Below are 23,180 nucleotides of genomic sequence, written 5' to 3' on the forward strand. Positions count from 1 at the left end.
ACTACAACGACAACAGACGGATAAATATATAATGAAGGGAAGAAATCAGCGTAAAAAGGCAGAGAATACTCAAAATCAGAATGCCTCTTCCTCTACAGGGGATCGCAATTCCTCATCAGTAACGGAACAAGGCTTAATAGATTACGAGTGTGTTCCAATAACAGAAGCAGGTTTCAAAACGTGGGTGATAAGAAACTTCTGTGAATTAAAAGAACTTGTTCTAACCCAATGCAAAGAAACTAAGAACCTTGTAAAAAGGTTTGACGAAATGTTAACGAGAATGGACAATTTAGAGAGGAATATAAGTGAATTGATGGAGCTGAAAAACACAACACAAGAAGTTCGCGAAGTATGCACAAGTTTAAACAGTCGAATTGATCAAGTAGAAGAAAGGACATCAGAAGTCGAGAACCAGCTCAGTGAAATGAAACGAGAAGACAAGATTGGAGAAAAAAGGATGAAAAGGAATGAGCAAAGTCTCCAGGAAATATGGGACTATGTGAAAAGACCTAATTTACGTTTGATAGGTGTACCTGAATGTGATGAAGAGAATGAATCCAAGTTGGAAAATACTCTTCAGGATATCATTCAGGAAAACTTTCCCAACCTGGCAAGGCAGGGTAATATTCAACTCCAGGTAATACAGAGAACACCACAAAGATATTCTTCAAGAAGACCAACCCCGAGGCACATAATTGCCAGATTTATTAGGGTTGAAATGAAGGAGAAAATACTAAGGGCAGCCAGAGAGAAAGGTCAGGTTACCCATAAAGGGAAACCTATCAGACTTACAGCAGATCTCTCAGCAGAAACCCTACAAGCCAGAAAAGAGTGGGGACCAATATTTAGCATCCTTAAAGAAAAGAACTTTCAACCCAGAATTTCCTATCCAGCCAAACTAAGCTTTATAATCGAAGGAAAAATTAAATCCTTTGCGAACAAACAAGTACTTAGAGAGTTCACCACCACCAGGCCTGCTTTACAAGGGCTTCTGAAAGAAGCACTATACATATAAAGGAACAACCAATATCAGCCTTTCCAAAAATATATCAAAAAGAAAAGAACATTAACACAACGAAAAATTTACACTAACTAATGGGCAAAACAGCCAGCTAGCATCAAATGCCAGTATTAAAGTTTTATATATTCTAATCAGATAAAAAGCCAAAACCCATAGGTATGCTGCATCCAGACCCATCTCACATGCAACGATACACAAAGACTCAAAACAAAGAGAAGGAGGAAGATTTATTAACCAATCAGAGAGTAAAAATAAACAAATAAACAAAAAGCAGGAGATGCAATTCTCACCTCTGATAAAGTAGACTTTAAAGCAACAAAGAGCAAAAGAGGCAAAGAAGGACATTACATAATGGCAAAAGGATCAATGTAACAAGAAGAGCTAACGATTTTATAGATCAACGAGATAGAAAATTAACAAGGACATCCAGGACTTGAACTCAGACCCGGAACAAGTAAACTTAATAAACATTTATAGAACTCTCCACTTCAAATATATAAAACATACATTACCACCTCATACCTATTCCATAAGTGACTACATAATTGGAAGTAAATCACTCCTCAGTAATCGCATAGCATTTCATAGGTTTAAATGAAATATTGGTTGGCTGCTCGTTTGTTATTTTCTTCCCTTATTCCTTCCTGTTTACATCAAGTATAATTATTGGTATAAAAGAGGTTTTCAATACCCATTAATAAACTGCATTCTAGCCTGGGCAAGAAAGCAATACTCCTATTCTCTCTCTCTCTTTCTTTTCCTTTTTCCTCCTCTTCTTTATTCTTTTTCTTTCTTTCTTTCTTTCAAAAAAAAAAATTTATTTGAATATTAATGTTTGTCCCTGGGTATAAGTACTCCAGCAGTAATTAAGATGTAGAGTGAGGCCGGGCACAGTGGCTCAAGCCTATAATCCCAGCACTTTGGGAGGCTGAGGCGGGTGGATCACGAGGTCAAGAGATCGAGACCATCCTGGTCAACATGGTGAAACCCCGTCTCTACTAATACAAAAAATTAGCTGGGCATGGTGGCGTGTGCCTGTAATCCCAGCTACTCAGGAGGCTGAGGCAGGAGAATTGCCTGAACCCAGGAGGCGGAGGTTGCGGTGAGCCGAGATCGCGCCATTGCACTCCAGCCTGGGTAACGAGCGAAACTCCGTCTCAAAAAAAAAAAAAAAAAGAGGTAGAGTGAGTTTCATTACGAACCTTCAGGCTTCTAGAAGTGAACCCTGTAGTTGAAACTGACACTGGTGGCTCTTGGTCCCTGTGAGCTGGTGACCTGATTCTCACCCTTTTGGCACACCTCATTCATATCTGTCCCACAAGTCTTTTTTCTTTTCTTTTTTTCTTTTTTAATTTTTTTATTGAACTGTAGGTTCTGGGGTACATGTGCAGATCGTGCAGGATTGTTGCATAGGTAAACACATGGCAATGTGGTTTGCTGCCTCCATCTCCCCATCACCTACATCTGGCATTTCTCCCCATGTTATCCTTCCATGACCTCTCCAGCCCCCTACTGTCCCTCCCTTGGCTACCCCCAACAGACCCTAGTGTGTGATGCTCCCCTCCCTGTGTCCATGTATTCTCATTGTTCAACACCTGCCTATGAGTAAGAACATGCGGTGTTTGATTTTCTATTTTGTGTCAGTTTGCTGAGAATTATGGTCTCCAGATTCATCCATGTCCCTACAAAGGACGAGAACTCATCATTTTTTATGGTTGCATAGTATTCCATGGTGTATATGTGCCTCATTTTCCTTGTCCAGTCTATCATCGATGGGCATCAGGGTTGGTTCCAGGTGTTTGCTATTGTAAACAATGCCGCTATGAACGTACCTGTGCATGTGTCTTTATAATAGAATGATTTATAATCTTTTAGGTATATACCCAGTAATGGGATTGCTGGGTCAAATGGAATTTCTATTTCTAGGTCCTTTAGGAGGAGCCACACTGTCTTCCACAATGGTAGAACTAGTTTACACTTGCACCAACAGTGTAAAAGTGTTCCTATTTCTCCACATCCTCTCCATCATCTGTTGTCTCCAGATTTTTTAATGATCGCCATTCTAACTGGCGTGAGGTGGTATCTCAATGTGATTTTGATTTGCATTTCTCTAATAATCAGTGATGATGAACATTTTTTCATATGTTTGTTGGCCTCATATGTGTCCACTTTTGAAAAGTGTCTGTTCATATCCTTCACCCACTTTTGGATGGGTTTTTTTTTTCTTGTAAATCTGTTTTAGTTCTTTGTAGATTCTGGATATTAGCCCTTTGTCAGACGGGTAGATTGCCAAAATTTTTTGCCATTCTGTTGGTTGCCAGTTCACCCTAATGATTGTTTCTTTTGCTGTGCAGAAGCTCTGGAGTTGAATTAGATCCCTTTTGTCTATTTTGGCTTCTGTTGCAATTGCTTTTGGTGTTTTAGTCAGGAAGTCCTTGCCTATACCTATGTCCTGATGGTTTTGCCTAGGTTTTCTTCTAGGGTTTTTATGGTGTTAGGTCTTATGTTTAAGTCTTTAATCCATATGGAGTTAATTATAGTGTAAGGTGTCAGGAAAGGGTACAGTTTCTGCTTTCTGCACATGGCTAGCCAGTTTTGCCAACACCATTTATTAAACAGGGAATCTTTTCCTCATTGCTTGTTTTTGTCAGGTTTGTCAAAGATCCAATGATTGTAGATATGTGTTACCTCCAGGGCCTCTGTTCTGTTCCATTGGTCTATATCTCTGTTTTGGTACCAGTACCATGATGTTTTGATTACTGTAGGCTTGTAGTATAGTTTGAAATCAGATAGCGTGAGCCTCTGGCTTTGTTCTTTTTGCTTAGGATTGTATTGTCTATGTGGGCTCTCTTTTGGTTCCATATGAAGTTTCAGGTGTTTTTTTCCAGTTCTGTGAAGAAGGTCATTGGTAGTTTGATGGGGATAACGTTGAATCTGTAAATTACTTTGGGCAGTATAGCCATTTTCACAATATTGATTCTTCCTAACTATGAGCATGGAATGTTTCTCTATCTGTTTGTGTCCTCTCTTATTTCATTGAGCAGTGGTTTACAGTTTCCTTGAAGAAGTCCTTTACATCCTCTGTTACTTGTATTCCTAGGTATTTTGTTCTCTTTGTAGCAATTGTGAATGGGAGTTTGCTCATGATTTGGCTCTCTGTTAATCTGTTATTGGTGTATAGAAATGCTTCTGATTTCTGCACATTGATTTTGTATCCTGAGACTTTGCTGAAGTTGCTTATCAGTTTCAGGAGATTTTGGGCTGAGATGATAGGATCTTCTAGATATACAATCATGTCATCTGCAAATAGAGACAATTTGACTTCCTCTTTTCCTAATTGAATACCCTTTATTATTTTTTTCTTGCCTAATTGCTTTGGCTAGAACTTCCATTACTATATTGAACAGGAGTAGTGAGAGAGGGCATCCTTGTCTAGTGCCAGATTTCAAAGGGAATGCTTCCAATTTTTGCCCATTCAGTATGATATTGGCTGCAGGTTTGTTGTAAATAGCTTTTATTGTTTTGAGATATGTTCCTTTGATGCCTAGTTTATTGAGAGTTTTTAGCACAAAGGGCTGTTGAATTTTGTCGAAGGCCTTCTCTGCACCTATTGAGATAATTGTGGTTTTTTCTTTGGTTCTGTTTATGTGGTGGATTATGTTTATAGACTTGTGTATGTTGAACCAGCCTTGCATCCCTGGAATGAAGCCTGCTTGATCATGATGGATAAGCTTTTTGATGTGCTGTTGCAATCAGTTTGCCAGTATTTTATTGAAGATTTTTGCATCTATGTTCATCATGGATATTGGCCTGAAGTTTTCTTTTCTTGTTGAGTCTCTGCCAGGTTTTGGTATCAGGATGATATTGGTCTCATAAAATGATTTGGGAAGGATTCCCCCTTTTTGGATTGTTTGGAATAGTTTCAGAAGGAATGGTACTATCTCCTCTTGGTACATCTGGTAGAATTCAGCTGTGAACCCATCTGGACCTGGACTGTTTTTGGTTGGTAGGCTATTAATTGCTGCCTCAACTTCAGCCCTTGTTATTGGTGTATTCAAGGTTTCTGGTTTAGGCTTGGGAGGGTGCAAGTGTCCAGGAATTTATACATTTCTTCCAGGTTTAATGATTTATGTGTATAAAGTTGTTTGTAGTAATCTCTTATTGTAGTTTGTATTTCTGTGGTATCAGGGGTGATATCCCCTTTATTGTTTTTTATTGCATCTATTTGATTCTTCTCCCTTTTCTTTTTTATTAATCTGGCTAGTGGTCTATTTTGTTGATCTTCTCAAAAAACTAGCTCCTGGATTTATTGATTTTTTGAAGGGTTTTTTGTGTCTCTATCTCCTTCAGTTGTGCTCTGATCTTACTTATTTCTTGTCTTCTGCTAGGTTTTGAGTTTTTTTGATCTTGCTTCTCTAGCTCTTTCAATTTTGATGATAAGGTGTCAATTTTAGTTCTTTCCTCATTTCTCATGTGGGCATTTATTGCTATAAATTTCCCTCTAGACACTGCTTTAAATGTGTCTCAAAGATTCTGGTACATTGTGTCTTCATTCTCGTTGGTTTCGAAGAACATCTTTATTTCTGCCTTCATTTCATTGTTTATCCAGTCAACATTCAAGAGCCAGTTGTTCAGTTTCCATGAAGCTGTGTGATTCTGAGTTAGTTTCTGAATTCTGAGTTCTAATTTGATTGCCCTGGGGTCTGAGAAACTGTTTGTTATGATTTCCATTCTTTTGCATTTGCTGTGGAGTGATTTACTTCCAATTATGTGGTCAGTTTTAGAGTAGGTGTGATGTGGTGCTGAGAAGAATGTATATTCTGTGGATTTGGGGTGGAGATTTCTGTAGATGTCTATTAGGTTTGCTTGGTCCAGATCTGAGTTCAAGTCCTGGATATCCTTGTTAATTTTCTGTCTGGTTGATCTGTCTAATATTGACAATGGGGTGTTAAAGTCTCCCACTGTTATTGTTTGGGAGTCTAAGTCTCTTTGTAGGTCCTTAAGAACTTGCTTTATGTACCTGGGTGCTCCTATATTGGGTGCATATATATTTAGGATCATTAGCTCTTCTTCATGCATCAATTCTTTTACCATTATGTAATGCCCTTTTTTGTCTCTTTTGATCTTTGTTGGTTTAAAGTCTATTTTATTAGAGACTAGGATTGCAACTCCTGCTTTTTTTTGCTCTCCATTTGCTTGGTAAATCTTCCTCCATCCCTTTATTTTGAGGCTATGTGTGTCCTTGCACTTGAGAATGGGTTTCCTGAATACAGCACACTGATGGGTCTTGAGATTTTATCCAATTTGCCAGTCTGTGTCTTTTGATTGGGGCATTTATCCCATTTACATTTAAGGTTACTACTGTTATGTGTGAATTTGATTGTGTCATTTTGATGCTAACTGGATATTTTGCCTGTTAGTTGATGCATTTTTTCATTGTGTCGATGGTCTTTACCATTTGGTACATTTTTTGGAGTGGCTGGTACTGGTTGTTCCTTTCTTTGTTTAGTGCTTCTTTCAGGAGCTCTTGTAAGGCAGGCCTGGTGGTGACAAAATCTCTGAGCAATTGCTTGTCCATAAAGAATTTTCTTTCTACCTTCGCTTTTGAAACTTAGTTTGGCTGGATATGAACTTGTAGGTTGAAAGTTCTTTTCTTTAAGGATGTTGAATATTGGCCTGCACTCTCTTCTGGCTTGTAGGGTTTCTGCTGAGAGATCTGCTGTGAGTCTGATGGACTTCCCTTTGTGGGTAACCCTACCTTTCTCTCTGGCTGCCCTTAGCATTTTCTCCTTCATTTCAACCCTGGTGAATCTGACGATTGTGTGCCTTGGGGTTGCTCTTCTTGAGGAATATCTTTGTGGTGTTCTCTGTATTTCCTGGGCTTGAATATTGGCCTGCATTGCTAAGTTGGGGAAGTTCTCCTGTATAATATCCTGGAGTGTTTTACAGCTTGGATTCATTTTCTCCGTCACATTCAGGTACACCTATCATACCTAGATTAGGTCTTTTCACATAATCCCATATTTCTTGGAGGCTTTGTTCATTTCTTTTCACTTTTTTTCCTCTATTCTTGCCTTCTCATTTTATTTCATTGAGTTGATCTTCAATCTGATATCCTTTCTTCTGCTTGGTTGATTTGGCTATAGAAACTTGTGTATACTGCGTAAAGTTATCATGTTGTGCTTTTCAGCTCCATCAAGTCGTTTACATTCTTCTCTAAGCTGTCTATTCTAGTTACCATCTCATCTAACCTTTTTTCTAGGTTCTTAGTTTCTTTACATTGGGTGAGCACATGTTCTTTTAGCTCTGAGAAGTTTGTTATTACTCACCTTCTGAAGCCTGTTTCTGTCAATTCATCAGATTCATTCTCCATCCATCTTTGATCCCTAACTGGTGAGGAGTTGTGTTCCTTTATAGAAAGAGAGGCGTTCTGATTTTTGGTGTTTCATCCTTTTTGTGCTGGCTTCTTCCCATCTTAGTGGCTTTATCTACCTGTCATCTTTGTAGTTGGTGACTTTCAGATGAGGTCTCTGAGTGGACATCCTTTTTGTTGATGATGAAGTTATTTCTTTCTGTTTCTTAGTTTTCCTTCTAACAGTCAGGCCCCTCTGCTGCAGGACTGTTGGAGGTCCACTCTAGACCCTGCTTGCCTGGGGATCATCTGCAGGGGCTGCAGAACAGTAAGGGTTGCTGCCAGTTTCTTCTTCTGTTATCTTCATCTCATAAGGGTACCTGCCAGATGTCAGCCTGAGCTCTCCTTTATGAGGTGTCTCTTTGGGTATACGGGGGTTGGGGAGCTGCTTGAGGAGGCAGTCTGTCGCTTATAGGAGCTCAAGTGCTGTGCTAGGAGCTCCGTTGTTCCATGCAGAGCTGCTGGGCAGGTACTTTTAAGTCTGCTGCAGCAGAAGTCATAACCGCCTATTTTCCCAGGTGCTCTGTTCTAGGAAGGTCGGTTTTATTTATAAGTTCCTGTCATGCTGCTGCCTTCTTTCACAGATGCCCTGCCCCACATGGAGTAGTCTAGTCACAGTCTGTCAGCAGAGGCATTGCTGAGCTGCCGCAGGCTCTGCCCAGCTGCTGTGTGAATTGCCTCAGTAGTGGCGGACTGCCTTGGTAGTGGTTGTTACCTTTCCCCTCACTGAGCTGGACCATTCTGGTCCAGTTGAACTTGCTGTGAAACTCTCAATCCAGAGCGTTTCAGATTGTTTGTTTTGTGGAGGTGGTACCCACCAAGCCAGATCGCCTGGCTCCCTGTCTCTACCCCCTCCCTTTCAATTGAATGGGTGGCTCTGTCTGCCAGGTGTTCCAGGCACCAGTTGAAACACCCTCCTAGTTGTGTGAGGTTCTGTGTGCCAAGACGGCACCGGCTGAAACCACCGTGCTGAAAACTAATGGCGTTTTTCAGCCCAGGAATCCCCTTGTCTGTGGGCAGTGAAAATTTGTTTGGAAATGCAGTGGGCACTCACTCTGCATTGTTCTTGCTGGGAACTGCACTCCGGAGCTGTTCCTATTTGGCCATCTTGGGTCCTCCCTCCTTTTAAATCTTTTATGGAACAAGTTTAGAGTTGAACAATGAAACAGCAGATGGAAAGATGGAAGAGCACTGACTTACATGTTTTCCTAGCCTATTTTCCTATGCACGAGGTATCTGAAACAAGGACTTGCATGCAGGTAGTGTATTTGAGAAGAGTAAAACTAGGAAGAGATTGAGGAGAGTAAAACTTCTTAGGAAGAAGAAAAGACATGCAACCATAGGTGATCAAGTTGATTAGCATAGTAGGTAACTGGTGTGTCCTGCCATGACCTTTGAGCTTATAGAATGCTTCCTGGAATTGACCACCTGAAAAGGGTCAAGGAATAACATTTATTTGTCATCTTTCATCCTGCATTGGTGAAAAAATATTTTTGGGATGTTCACTTCCATCCTCTTCTAGCTGCTCATGTGTGTGGGGGCAGTGGGCTTTTCCCAGAGTCCCATGCTACAGCATTAGAGGATCCCACTACAGAAAGCAAAGGACATTTTCTTGATGTGAGAAGTTAGCACAGAACTGTTTACTGCAGCCATGTCTGGAATCCAAGGTGAAGCCAGCAGGATGTCAGGCACGTCATTTGCCAGCTGATTTTCTGACATATGTATGGCTACTTGTCTTGGTTAACCAGAGAATCACTATTTGTAAAATATTCTATGAGATACATATTCTGCACTGCAATGTAAGAAGGAAACATTAAGGTCTTCACCACCCTTCCTCACCTAGAGTGGTGATGAGACTAGGAGAAATAGCTCAGCAAGCAGGATGGACAATGCAGAGATTTTAAAAAGTCAGGGTGGTGGCAGTGATGGAGTAGTTGTATAGGAGGCTTGGGTTGCATAGGGTGTTTTGGATATTTGTAGTGACTCCAATACAATAGATGTCAGTTGAACTACCTCTGTCCCTGGTGTAAAAATTCCAGGGCACTTGGACTAGACATCCCAGAGCTATTCCTCTCTGTCGTCTATAACTGCACTTGTCTCAGGCCTTTGCCAGGCTCTCATTCTCCCCAAAGGAAAGGCTTCAACTCTGAGAACACCTATTGGACCTGTTAGCTTGAAAATGTTGTGCTCATATTTCCCTTCCCATTGTGTAGCCCAATGGGAATTGTAGAAACCAGAATCATTTGGGTTACAGCATTGTATACGTATGAAACATGCCCCTAATCTGGTGCTTGTATTTCAGAAAGTACTGTCTGAAGCCCTTTGCACTCTTTCCTTTCTTTTCTTTAGTTATCATTTTTTTAGGGCATCGTTAACCATTTTGTAGTTTTTTTTCTAGACAGGGACTTGCTGTGTTGTCCAGGCTGGAGTGATCATGGCCCACTATAGCCTCCACCTTCTGGGCTTAGGTGAGCCTCACCAGTAGCTGGGACCATGCCCAGCTAACTTTTGTATTTTTGGTAGAGACAGGGTTTCACCATGTTGCCAGGCTGGACTTGAATTCCTAGCCTCAAGACTTGGCTTTTCAAAAGTGCTGGGATTACAACTGTGATCCATTGTGCCCAGCCTCACCATTTTGTAATTTTCTAAGATAAAGCTAAAATGACTTTAAAGTCAGTTTTCCCATTGTATTAGTTCCTTCTCAGGCTGCTATGAAGAAATGCCCAAGACTGGGTAATTTATAAAGAAAAGAGCTTTAGTTGACTCATAGTTCTGCATGGTTGAGGAGGCCTCAGAAAACTTACAGACATGGTGGAAGGGGAAGCAACATTCTTCTTCATGTGGTGGCAGGAGACAGGAGAGAGAAGAATGAGAGCCAAGTGAAGGGGAAGCCCCCTATAAAACCATAAGATCCTGCGAGAACTTACTATCACAAGACTAGCATGGGGGAAACTGCTCCATGATTCAATTACCTCTCACCAGGTTCCCTCCCATGACACACAGGGATTATGGGAACTATAATTCAAGATGAGATTTGAGTTGGGACACATCCAAACCATGTCACTCATCTCTGTGAGACTGATTTAGTAGGTGGAGGTGGGGTAGGGTGAAGGGTTAGGAGAACAGGATAGGTAGGTATACACCTAATTCATATATCAGAAATTATTTTATTTATTTGAAGACAGGGTCTCTCTCTGTTGCCCAGGCTGGCATGCAGTAGTGCAGTCTCAGCTCACTGCAACCTCAGCCTCCTGAGCTCATGTGAGCTTCTCTCCTCAGCCTCCTGAGTAACTGTGACCACAGTCATGTGCCACCACACTCAGCTTATTTTTGTATCTTTTTTTGGTAGAGATGCAGTTTCACCATATTGCCCAGGCTAGTCTTGAACCCCTGAGCTCAAGCAATCTGCTCCCCTCTGCTTCCCAAAGTGCTGGGATTACAGGCATGAGCCACCATGCCCAGCCAGAAATACTTTAAACAATAAAGAATGCTATGTATCTTTAAAGGAGATTACTTACATTTGGAGTTAAGAAATGAAATGTAAACTTTTTTGATCTTGGCCTTAAAGAAAGGGCTGGATTTTAACAGGGAGATATTGAGGGACCTATTGGTGGTTCTGATAGGGTAATTAATAGTAGCTGACAAACAGAACTGGAAATCTCACCAAACTAAGATGCCATTGTGGGTGGAAGTGCTACTAGCTATGCTTGGGCAAACTGACACTAAAGGTGTAACCTGGGACTGTCTTTAGCAAACAGACTAAAGGTCACCCTAAAAGGAGACTACATTGGCTCTCCATTGACAGCCTGGCCAATCAAGCCCCAAAACCCATGTCCTCCGTAATACAACAGCACCTGCTTGTCTAACTCTAGATCTTCCCTTACCTTTAATTCAGGTTCCTACTCAAACATAAACTCTGCAGAGAGACTCTCACTACCCCATCTGATCTAGCACTTTTCCACTCCTCCCTCTCTATCCCTTCACACTGTTTAATTACTCTTCATTGTACATACTACTTTCTGACATTATGTGATAGAGCTATTCTGAAATAATGGTCTGTACCTCCTCTAGATGTGTACTCTATAAGCAGAGGGACTTAGTCCTTTCCACGACTATAGACTTGGTGTCTTAAGTAGAGCCCAGCACATGGTAGGAGCTGGTAAACCATCATTGAATTAGGGAATGGATTACCTTCATCTTCAGTTGGGCCAGATCCCCATCCACTCCAACATAGCCTCCAAGCCTGCCATTGACATTTAGACTCCAATTCTTGATGAGCCCTCTGTCTTCAGTAAGCTCTTTGCTGTCCTTCTCTGTGGAGATCCGGCTATGCTTCAAGGCTTAGCTTCCGCCCTTTTACTTTTTGACACATTCTTAGAATACTCTGCTCCACATCCAGTCCTAGGTGGAAGCACACAGTGTTTAATATTAACTAGACTGTTGCTTTGTGGAGCCAGATACTACATGATTTCTTATATGTGTAATAGGCACAAAAGTGGTACAACAGTATTTACCCCACAGTGTATAGAATATTAAAGGAGTTAATTCATGTAAGCTTCTTAGAACAATGTGGAACACATATGGCAATCAACATAAAATATGCTCTAGTCAATATATAATTATTGATAATTTACGGTCTTTGTGTTTTGTACTAAATCTAGTACATATTTTACACTTAAACACATCTCACTTCAGAGGAGCCGCATTTCAAGTGTTTGGTAGCTACAGGAGCTAATGCATACTGTTTTGGACAGCACAGCCCTGAAAAATAGAGGAACCGCAGATGTGAGGAGCAGCCGCTCCCTGTAGGCCTGAGAGAGAGTGCTTAAGGAACAAACTTGGAAGGGCCATCCCTTCCCCAAAGCCTTAGATTCAGACCTCATGGCAGGTGTAGCTGTGGCCCACTGGATGACAAAGATATTTGCTGAGGAGCTGCAGGCCTGGGCTGGGAGGTGAAAACCACATACTGGGATCTGAAAGTTTGAAAGAAGGTCTCTGTCTGTGGTATAAGTGAGACTTGTGGAAAGCTCCTGTCAACTTGCAATATAAATATATAGAGACAGCTCTTCACGTAAAAAGGTTTTGTTTGAGAGTAATATACAAGAAATAAGATTGCAATCCAAGACTTACATACAGACTAGGGTTGTCTCTGGTGTGTCTGGAGAATAAATTAAATGATTAGGGTTTAACTGGGGAAAGAGGAGGTTATGCAAGTTGTTTTGAAAGCAAGTTTACAAGCACTGGCAGTGTCTTAGAAGAGCTGGCGAGTTTTGATTGGTGAGTGTCAGTAGCTGCTAGGTAGAACTTGTGATCTTGGAGTGATAGTTAGGCCATTGCAGTTTTGGATTGGGCTTGTGAGACTGTGTCTGGCAGTTGTTTTTGTATATGCAGCTAGCTGTCCTTCCTCTGCTAGCTGTCCTTGTGATAGCATCTATTCAGGCAAATTGTGCATGAGAACCCTCTCTTTGTGACCTTTTTGGCTCCATTTTGTTAGGTTTGACACAAGTAACTCCATTTTGAACATGGAGAACTTTCACATCACCCACCAGGTTGCCAGTAAAACTTGCGGGAGGGTGTCTGCCTCTGGGTCAGCCTCGTACCATAGGCAGGGAAGGCGCCCATGGAGGAGGATGCTGACTGCTGGCAGTCACACCATGGGAGCCATGAGAAAAAGCACTGGAACCAGGAAGAAAGCTTCTTCCTCTTACTGTAACCCTTTAGCACCCTTCATGATATTATGCTGGTTATCAAAGGAGAAACGTTTTAGGGTTTTGCCAGATTTCCCAAAGGCAGGTGAAAAGGGCAGATTTGGAGCTTGAGAGGCAATAAATTGACAACTAATTAAAAGCACAATTTATATTATCTGCTTATAGATCAAAATCATCATTTTCTTTCTTTCTTTCTTTCTTTCTTTTTCTTTCTTTCTTTCTTTCTTTCTTTCTTTCTTTCTTTCTTTCTTTCTCTCTTTCTTTCTTTCTTTCTCTCTTTCTTTCTTTCTTCTTTTTTGAGATAGGGTCTCACTCTATTGCCCAGGCTAGAGTGTGGTAGTGTGATCTTGGCTCACTGCCACCTCTACCTCCCAGGCTCAAGTGATTCTCCTGCCTCAGCCTCCTGAGAACCTGGGACTACAGTGTGTGCCACCATGCCTGGCTCATTTTTGCATTTTTAGTAGAGATGGGCTTTCGCCATATTGGGCAGACTGGTCTCGAATTCCTGACCTCAAGTGCTCGAATTACAGGCGTGAGTCACCACACCTTGTTGAAAATCATCATTTTCAACAAATGTTTCCTGTCACCTAGATGAAACTCCTACTATGGGATTATTCTCTACTGCAAAGGAGATAGCAACATTTTTCTCTGAAAGTTAATGCTAAAAAACACAAATGTTATTTATGGCAATTGGAGGGTGCATTAACCTGAAGACATACTCACCTTAGGAAGTGGACCATTTTGTTCTGTCACTAAGGACAGAAATGTATTAGTGATAGAGAGGAGAGGTAAAGTTGTATAAGCCCTAGACATTAAGCAGGTTCAGATAACTTCTCAGAAGACATGATTGATAAAATGTTTTGCATACTTTTTAAAGCTTTCTGAATAGTATTGCTGGATATCATTTTCCTGTATTTTCTTGTTCTAAAGAAAGTAATTCTGAGACAAACCTTAGAATTTTAAAAGCAGTAAAGCATATTGTTGAATATGTTGGATAATACAAACTTTTTAAAGTCTTTCTGTAAAATTTGGTTCAGTGAATCAATTTTAGCACTAACAAAAGTTTTTTTTTTCCTCATATTTTTCACACAGGAGAAATCAGCTAGCAAAGAAAAGTTCAAGGCACCAGCAAGAGCTTTACCACAGCTGTCTATGGTAACTTAACCAAATATATTCTCACTGAATTTTTGTGCCTGTTAAAAATATTTATTTTCTAGCTTGAAAATAAGTAAGCAAATTTCTGCTCTATTTGATTTTCTTCTGATGGAAGAATTCTATGAGGTGCACATATTAGGACAAGTAACTATCTTAGTAAAGTAACCATAAGCTATAATTACCTCTATATTAGAATATTTCAGTATTCTGAAAGAACAACTTACGAAGATGGATTAGCAGAAGGAACGTCAGTGTTGGAGTGAAGAAACAAGGGCTTGGAGTCAAGGTTTGCTGCTAATGGCTCTGTGCCCTTTGGGGAGTCACTTACCTCCTTAGCCTCAGTTTCTAAGTGTGAAAATGAACTGAGTTGATGATCTTCAGGGAGATGGCTCTTCCAGCACAATAATACTGTGCTACAAAACATTTCTTAGCTCTTGGAGTCTTTTTTCATTATTTTGACTATAAATTTTCATTGTCTTGTGGAAGAGGCAGTTAATTGACATTTTCAGTTGACAAAGTACTGTACAAGTTAGATTTTAATGTAATAAAATTTATTATCTAGTAATTATGTGGAGTTTAATGCCACTAAGTTACACTCTTGTGAGTCCTGAAAGTTAAATTTAAGGGGAAGATCAATGCAAAATATTATTATTATAGACAGAGGTGTTGCTTTGTTGCCCAGGCTGGAGTGCAGTGGCATGATCTTGGCCTACTGCAACCTCTGCCTCTCAGGTTCAAGCGATTCTCCTACCTCAGACTCCTGAGTAGCTGGGATTATAGGCCCTAGCCACCATGCCTGGCTAACTTCTGTATTTTTAGTAGAGACAGAGTTTCACCATGTTGGTCAGGCTGGTCTCAAACTCCTGACCTAGTGATTCGCCCGCCTCGGCCTCCCAAAGTGCTGGGATTATAGACATGAGCCACCGCACCCAACCTATTATTTTTTAACAATTGATAAAATATACATAACATAAAAGGTACTATTTTAACCATTTTTAGGTATTCAGTGACATTTAGTACATTCACACTGTTGTATAATCATTACTACTACCCATCTCCAGAACTCTTTTTATCTAACTAAACAGAAACACTGTCCATTAAACAATAACTCCCCATCTTCCCCTCCCTCAGCCCCTGGTAAACCACCATCATACTTCTTGTCTCTATGTATTTGACTACTGTAGGTATTTCATATAAGGGGAATCATACAATATGTGTCCATTTATGTCTGGCTTATTTCACTTACCATAATGTCTTCAAGGTTCATCCAAAGCATTATTTGCTTTGAAAGATATTTTAAAAGCTGAGAACAAACTATAAAATTGAATTTGTGTTGCTTTATACAGAGAAGATTCATAATTTGAAATGGACAGTTTCACTCAGAAAGCATGAATTAACATTGTTATGTTAATTATATTGAACATTTAAAAGTTCACATTTTAATAGAAAATATAATTTTATTAATAATGTCAAATTATTGTAAAATGTCTGCAGAATTGAGCCATAGCATGTTTTCTCTAGTTCTGCAAAATTCCTCTTAAATTTTCTAGTGTAAAAGATAAAAAAATGAAATGTAATAGACATTTTTTAGTTTGTTGTGGATTGTTAGTTTACAGATGTAGAAATATAAACTTAATTTAAATTTACTTATTGAATATCTGTGGCTCAGATGAATAATAATTCTTTCTTGTCAGTGAAGCATATAATCATCTAAAATGCTTTTATTGACTGATTTAAACCTGGTTTTGTATTCATATTTGGCTGTGCCTTGCAATCTTTTTTCAGCATTCTTTGAGTCTTATGTGTTTTAAGGGAAATTATATTTTCAACAGATATTTAGAAAATAAGCTATTGATTTTTTAAAAAACTTTTTATTTGAATACAGCATTAAGGTTTGTACTTGGATAGAAATTCTCCAGCAGTAATTATGACCTAAAGTGATTTTCATTACAGACTTCAGGCTTCCCAAGGTAACCTCTGTAGTTGAAATCAAGGATAACCTGGCACTGGTGGCTCCTAGCCTCTCTGAGCTGGTGACCTGATTCTCACCCTTTCTGTACAGCTCCTCATTGCACTTCTGTGAGTCTTAAAACTTTTATGGAGCAAGACGAGGGTTGAGAAATGGGAAGAGCAGATGGAAAAATGGAAGAGCACTGACTTACATGTTTTCTTATCCTGTTTTCCTGTGCAAGAGGTGTAAGGTTAGCCAAGAGAAAGGAGAACAGACCCAAAGTCAGACAAGCAAGCTTTATTAACCTGCCGGGCTGCCCCATAACAATCAGAGGAGGCAACCCTGAGCTTACAAAATGAGGGGTTTCTATGGGGTGAGAAGGGCATAAGGGAGTTTCAGGACTGAGATAATCTATCAGCTTGTAACAGGCACAGAGATAGTTTATTAACTTGTGACAGACTTATAGTACATTATCTTGTGACTTTTGTGGTGGCAGTTTTAAAAAACAGGAATTTACAGGTATGTGTAAAACAGGAATTTACAAGTATGGATAACAAACATTTGTTTTCCCTGCTGTCCCCTGAGCTGCCCAGATGGCTGTAATCAGACTTTGCTTAATTGTAGCACCTAGATAGGCGTTCAGGAATGCAGCTGCAGAGCAATCAGAGTTGGGGGCGGGGGCGGGGGGCGGGGGCGGGGGCGGGGCGGGGGCGGGGGGCGGGGGCGGGGGCGGGGGCGGGGGCGGGGGCGGGGTGGTCAGCTTGTGCAGAGGGGGTTTTCTGAGGCAACTTGTCCCTAACATTCTAGCTGTTTAATAGGTAATAGAAGAGGGGCAGCATTGTCATCTGGCTGCTTCTTGCTGGATAGGGGTGATGTTTGCGGGGCTCTAGATCATAGGGATTGTCATTCTTGGAGCTGTCAGTATTCTTGGAGCAGCATCACATCTTGTATTGTTCCATGGGCGAAAGCTTTAATATGGTCCTGTAAAAACTGGAAGAGGAGTCTAAGAGGCAGGGGCCAAATGCTAGAAGGAGGGAAAGGGTCATTGCAGGACCTAGGAGGGGCAGTAGCCAGGTTGTCCAGGAGTTACGGAACTACTGGGGCCAGGAAAACTGTCTAAGTTTTGTGCTTGGTCTTTGAGTTTTTCTTGACAGCGTTTTGTACTAACCCAGAGTCATTGAGGTAGAAACAGCATTGTTCATTTAAAAAGAGGCACAGACCTCCTTGTTCAGCAGTGAGGAAATTTAGGCCTTTGCAGTTTTGTAGGGTGACTGCTGCTAAAGAGTCTAGTTGGTTTTGGAGGTGAGTGATAGTGTGGAAAGAAAATAAGATCAAATAAGTAATAATAAAGTTGAAAATAATAACCATAGCATAGTTAACCTTAAGTAAAGGTAATTTAGTTAACCTTATAATAGTTAACCTTAAGTAAATGTAATTTAGAAGTTATACACAAGCTAAGGAATTTAAACAGCTACTCTCAGCATAGCTAACAAGTTGCAGCTGCGACCTCATCTCAACCTTCCAAGCTTATCACCTGCCTCCAGAGCCTGGCATACCTCTGTAATTCCTGTCTAGCAGCAAGGTTGACTGGTCAAGATAACTAAATTGTAAGTCCTCTCAGAATTGTCAGGAGTTAAATAATGCATTGTCTTTGTCTGAAACCTGCATCCTGCCTTGTTTTCCTGCCTCAAACTGCATGTAAGCAAAACTGCCTTCTTTGTAGGGGTCGGCAGCCATTTAAGGCGTGAGCCTGCTGCTGGCCCAGGCGCCTGAAAAAGTTCTCTTTGGTCTCCATTGGTCTCTTTGTCTTCTTTGTCTGGAGTTTTACTGCAACAATTAGTCTGCTATTTTTCCTAGTGACGACTGGAAGTCTTGGGAGAATGACTGGAAATATGATAATGAGGTTCCTAGGCTTCCTGCTTTTAACCCAACACTAGTTGTGACTTCAAGGGCTAATAAGGGAATGAACTGTATTGCTGTTTTTGAGCAAGCGTGTAATGTAGCAGGGACAGGGAGTTCTTGCTTTGGAGAGACAGGTTAATGTGGGAGGTCAGGTAGACTAGGGTGCAGGTACCTGTCCAGTTGGTAGGGAGGCAGAAGTAGGTTGTGGATCCGCAGAGGAAGATGCCTGTAGTGTTAATGCAGACAGGCAAGTGGATTGAGAATAGATGTTGGAATGACTTGGTTCACTTCAGTAACCCAGAGTGAGGAGGAGGGAGAGAGCCCTTTGAGAGCTCCCATTTGGGGAAGGGGTTTCCATGTTTGAGAGTCAGGAAGGGAGGTAATGAGGAGGGGATGGGTAAAGTGGCCCTTAGCTTCAGGTGAAACTGAATAATCTCGGAGTGAGGTCTGGGAAGAGGGATGAGAGATGGTTTGGTTTGAGGTGAGCCACAGGCAGAGGGAAGGATGGTGCCTACATGTATGTGTCCGTTGGAAGAGGTGACCCATAAGAATGTGACCTTGGATAGCAGGATGAGGGAGTTTTGTGAGGTTGTAATTGGCAGTGTATGTGTAGAGAGGTTTGGTAGCTCCTTTATCGAGGGCAGTAGGGTAGTTCCCAGTGAGGGTGAGGGCTCTATCTACAAAGGCAGAGCCTTTTTGGGTGGTGTATGAAAAGCGAATGGGAATATGGTCCCAGGGCTGAGAAACTGGGTTAGCTGAGTAGGCAGTAGAGGAAAGGGAAAAACAGGTCCAGCAATGGGAAGCAAGTGTAGAATTGGAGCATAGTAACGAAGAGTGAGTGAGATTGAGAGATTGTTTGAGCCGTGTAGAAGTGAGAAGGGACTTGGAGGGAGCAGAGGCAATGGGGCTGACCATTAAAAGAGTTAGGAACTTGAGGAAGAATTGGAGTCTGTATTTGTGGAAGGAGTTGAGTGGGGTTGTTTGTGGAGGTGGCCTCTTGTAGCAGTGAAGCCTTTTCAGTGGGGGAATATTAGGGTTGGATTGTGGGGGTAATAAGGAGGAGAGGGGCAGGGGCAGAAGAAAGGGAAGCTTCTTTTGCTGCCTCGTCGGCCTTTCTGTTTCCTCTTGAGATTTCATTTGACCCTCTTGAGATTTCATTTATACACTATTGGTGTCCTCGACAGTGTATAATTCCTGCTTTAGCCGGGAGGTGTGCAGCTCAGAGGAGTTGGTAAATAAGGGGGCCATTAGTGATGGGGGTTCCTTTGGCAGTAAGAAATCCTCTCTCTTGCCAGATGGCATGAGAATGGAGAATGTGATAGGCGTGTTTGAAGTTGGTAAAAATGTTGACTGGTTTGCCTTTGGAGAGGATTCGGGCCCTGGTGAGAGCTATAAGTTTTGCCTTTTGGGAGGAGGTCCCAGGGGGTAGGGGTTGAGCTTTAATTACTCAGTTAAGGGAGATGACTGCATACCCAGTGATATTATGGGAGTTGACTGGAAGAGGAGCTGTCTATAAATAACTGGTTGTCAGGATTGGGGAGAGGTTTAGGGGAGATATTAGGGAAATGAGGCTGTAGGTGATCCAGGATTTCAGTACAGTAGTGGGTGGGAGAGGAGGAAGATACTGGAAGTAGAGATGCAGGATTGAGGGGCTTTTTTGGAGAGGCAGAACTCAAGGTTTTCAAGAAAGGGCCTGGAGCAGTTGGGTACGAGAAGGAGAAAGTGCTTAGCGCTCTGGAGGAGAGGAAATCTTGTAGATTATGTGGGCTGTGGACTGTGGTGTCTTGACTGTTAGTTTCTTGCTTTCTAAGGCTAGGGTGGCAGCTGCTGCTGGGACTTTGAGGCACGTCGGCCACCTTCAGGTGGTGTTGTCTAGTTGTTTAGATAGGTAAGCTCTAGGAGTGAAGGAAGGAGAACTTCTCTTTTGTTAGCCAAGGACACCAAGGGCTATTCCCTGGTTTTCGGCTGTATAGAGAATGAAGGGCTGTGTAGAGAATGAAGGGCTGAGAGGTGTCAGGCAAAGATAGAGCAGGAGTGGTTACGAGAGCAGCTTTAAGTTTGTGGAAGCTAGGGACTGTGCTGTGTGAAGGATTTAGGGGCTTATTTAGAGGGCCTTTAGCTGCTTCATAGAGGGTGTGGGCTAGGAGGGCAAAATTGGCAATTCATATTCTGAAGAAGCTTGCTAGTTCTAGGAAAGAAGGAATTTCATCTTTAGAGGTGGCTGGGGGCAGGCTGTCTATCAGTGCTGCTCGTGCTGGGGTTATGGCTCGGGCCCTGGGGGAGAGCTGGACTCCTAAGTATGTCACATTGGAGTGGAGAGTCATGCTTTGGAGGGGGAAAGCCTGTATCCTTTATTAGCAAGAAAGTCCAGAAGGGTAATAGTGTGAGTCTGAATGTCCTCTAGGGAAGGGCTACAGAGGAGGAGGTTGTCCACATACCGGAGGAGCTGGCTATGGGAGATGTTTAGGGAGGTGAGGTCTTGAGTTAGAGCTTGTCCAAAGAAATTGGGGGAGGACTGTCCAAGTAAGTTGTTGTGACTGGAGGGTTTCAGGGTCAGTCCAAGTGAAAGCAAAGAGATTTTGGGAGTCAGGATGAAGAGGAGTGGTTAAAAAAAAAAAAGGCATCTTTTAGGTCTATTACGGTGTAATGGGTTGTATCTGGAGGATGAGGGAAAGTTCTATTACAGTGTAATGGGTTGCATCTGGAGGGATGAGGGCAAGTTCTATTACAGTGTAATGGGTTGCATCTGGAGGGATAAGGGAACATTCTATTACAGTGTAATGGGTTGCATCTGGAGGGATGAGGGGAAGTTCTATTACAGTGTAATGGGTTGCATCTGGAGGGATGGGAGGGACCACCTGATTGATAGCCCGGAGATCTTGGACTGGCCGATATGAACCATTGGCCTCTGTGACAGGGGGTATGGAGAATGAGTCGGCCTAAGGTAGCCTTGTGAGAGGAGTCTGTTTATTATGGGATTGTAAGCGTTTAGGTTAATGAAATGAGACACTAAGAGACATGAGGAAATCTGGGGGGTCTTTTAGCTGGATTTTGGTGGAATCATGGTGACCTGCTAGAGATGGGGTGGTGGTATCCTACACTATTGGATTAACAAAAGAAGCAGGGAATGGATTTTGGGGAGAGGGGTCAAGGGCTGGCATGGTGGCAGAGAGGAGTAGGAGAGAATCTGGTTGTGGGGAACAGAAAGATGTGATAGAAGCTGTGAATTTGGTGAGGAGGTCTCTGCCTAGGATGGGGGTAGGGCAACGAGGCATAAGGAAAGAGTGTGAGAAACAATATTAAATAGGAAACAAGTAAGAGGTCTGGTGGTGTGTGGGAGTGAGATGAATCCGTCAGCCCCCACAACTGAGACCTGAGAGGGATGAGTGTGTCCTGAGAATTCAGGCAAAGCCGAGTAGGTAGCTGTGGTATTGATTAAAAAAGAGGTTAGCTTACCTGCTACTAGTTTACCCTGGGCTCCAATACAGTGATGGCAGATGGGGCCGGGGGCCCTGGGCCTCATCAGTCTTCAGTGGCTAGGCCAAAGAGCTGCAGGAGTGCAAACGATTCTTCACTTTGTCTTGCGGAATGGATGGTGGCTCTGAGGTGCAGGCTTTTCTGTCTGTTGAGAGGACAGTCAGACTTCCAGTGGCCTGCCTGCTGGCAGACTGGGCAAGGGCTTTATGACTCATGGGTTAGGACATGCCTGTGTCCAGTGGCCCTGTTTGCCACACTTAAAACAAGGCCCAGGAGGGCCACTACTATCAGGTCTTTGTGCCCTTGGGTAGGTACTGTGGCTAGGCTGATAGATAGCCACAGCTAGAAGCTGGTATTTAGCACATCTCTGGGCTTTATCTAATTTACTCTGCTCATCCCTGTTATTGAAGGCTTTGAAAGCCAGGTTAAGGAGTTCTTGTTGTGGGGTTTGAGGGCCATCTTCAGCCTTTTTAAGTTTGTGCTGGTTGTCAGGGGCAGAATGGGAGATAAAATGGGTATTACGAACAATAGTTCCTTCTCGGGAGCCAAGGTCGACGTGAGTATATTTTTGGAGAGCCTCTGTAAGGTGGGAAAGGAATTGGGCAGGATTTTCATCTGCTTTTTGGGAAATTTCTTGGAATTTTTCAAAATTCACAGCCTTATGGGTGGCTTTGTTAAGTCCTGCAATAAGGCAAGTAATCATATGGTTACAGGATGCCCGGCTGGGGTCTGTGGGTTGGTGTTCCCAGGAAGGCTCTTCCTGGGGATAGCAGTGGCTTCCACAGACTTAGTAGGATCTTGCTGATGAAGATCGTCAGCATGTGCCTGGGCTGTGAGCCACACTCTTTCCTTCTCTTCCAGAAGGAGGGTAGAAGAAAGGATAATATAGAGATCATGCCAAGTGAGTTCCTAAGACTGGGTGAGATATTTAAATTCTTTGATATAAATATTGGGATCAGAGGAGAAGGACCCAAGACATTTTTCAATCTAGGATAGCTTGGAGAGGGAGAAGGGGGTGTGGACATGGACAATTCCTTCAGCCCCTGCTACCTCCAGGAGGGGAAGCAAGGGAGCTGATTGCTGGGCATGTTGGACTTGGGAATGGGTAAGGGGTGGAGACAGGAAGGACTCAGAGTTAGTAGCAGGATGGTTGTTGAGAGAAGGGGTAGGGCTGGAGTGGGGCATATGGTAGGGGATCCTGATCCTCTGGTGGGGGATCCTGATGCTCTGGTGGGGGATCCTCACGTGGTCGAGGAGGAGGAAAAAATTGGCAGGGTCAAAGAAAGAGGAGTCGTCAGCTGGGGCTGTGGGGAGTGTAGGAGAGATAAGTGCTCGGCAGGGCTGTAGGGAGAGTGACAGGAGGAGTCAGGTTTGTAGCGAGCCAGGAGGATTTGGAAAGTAGAACAGGACTGGCAGAGGGAAAGATGGCTACAGAAGGTGAAGGAAGCCTGATCATAAGGAATCTCAGACCATTTCCCATTGTGATGGCATAAGTTGTCTAAGTCTCTAAGTATATTGAAATCAAAAGTGCCATTTTTGGGCCATTGGGAGCCA

At 42.3% G+C, this 23,180-nt stretch overlaps 1 protein-coding gene across 1 annotated transcript in view; it reads left to right on the forward strand.

Moving 5' to 3' along the window:
* DNAH7 (dynein axonemal heavy chain 7) overlaps window positions 1–23,180 on the forward strand; it is a 260,963-nt gene that overhangs the window by 2,344 nt on the left and 235,439 nt on the right. The window contains 1 exon segment of the mRNA XM_064372762.1: window positions 14,234–14,296. Coding sequence (XP_064228832.1) covers window positions 14,234–14,296 — 63 coding nt within the window.

This window comes from Aotus nancymaae, unplaced genomic scaffold (assembly GCF_030222135.1).
Source record: "Aotus nancymaae isolate 86718 unplaced genomic scaffold, 86718_ANA_hifiasm-v0.15.2.pri h1tg000008l, whole genome shotgun sequence".
Classification (NCBI taxonomy): Eukaryota; Metazoa; Chordata; class Mammalia; order Primates; family Aotidae; genus Aotus; species Aotus nancymaae.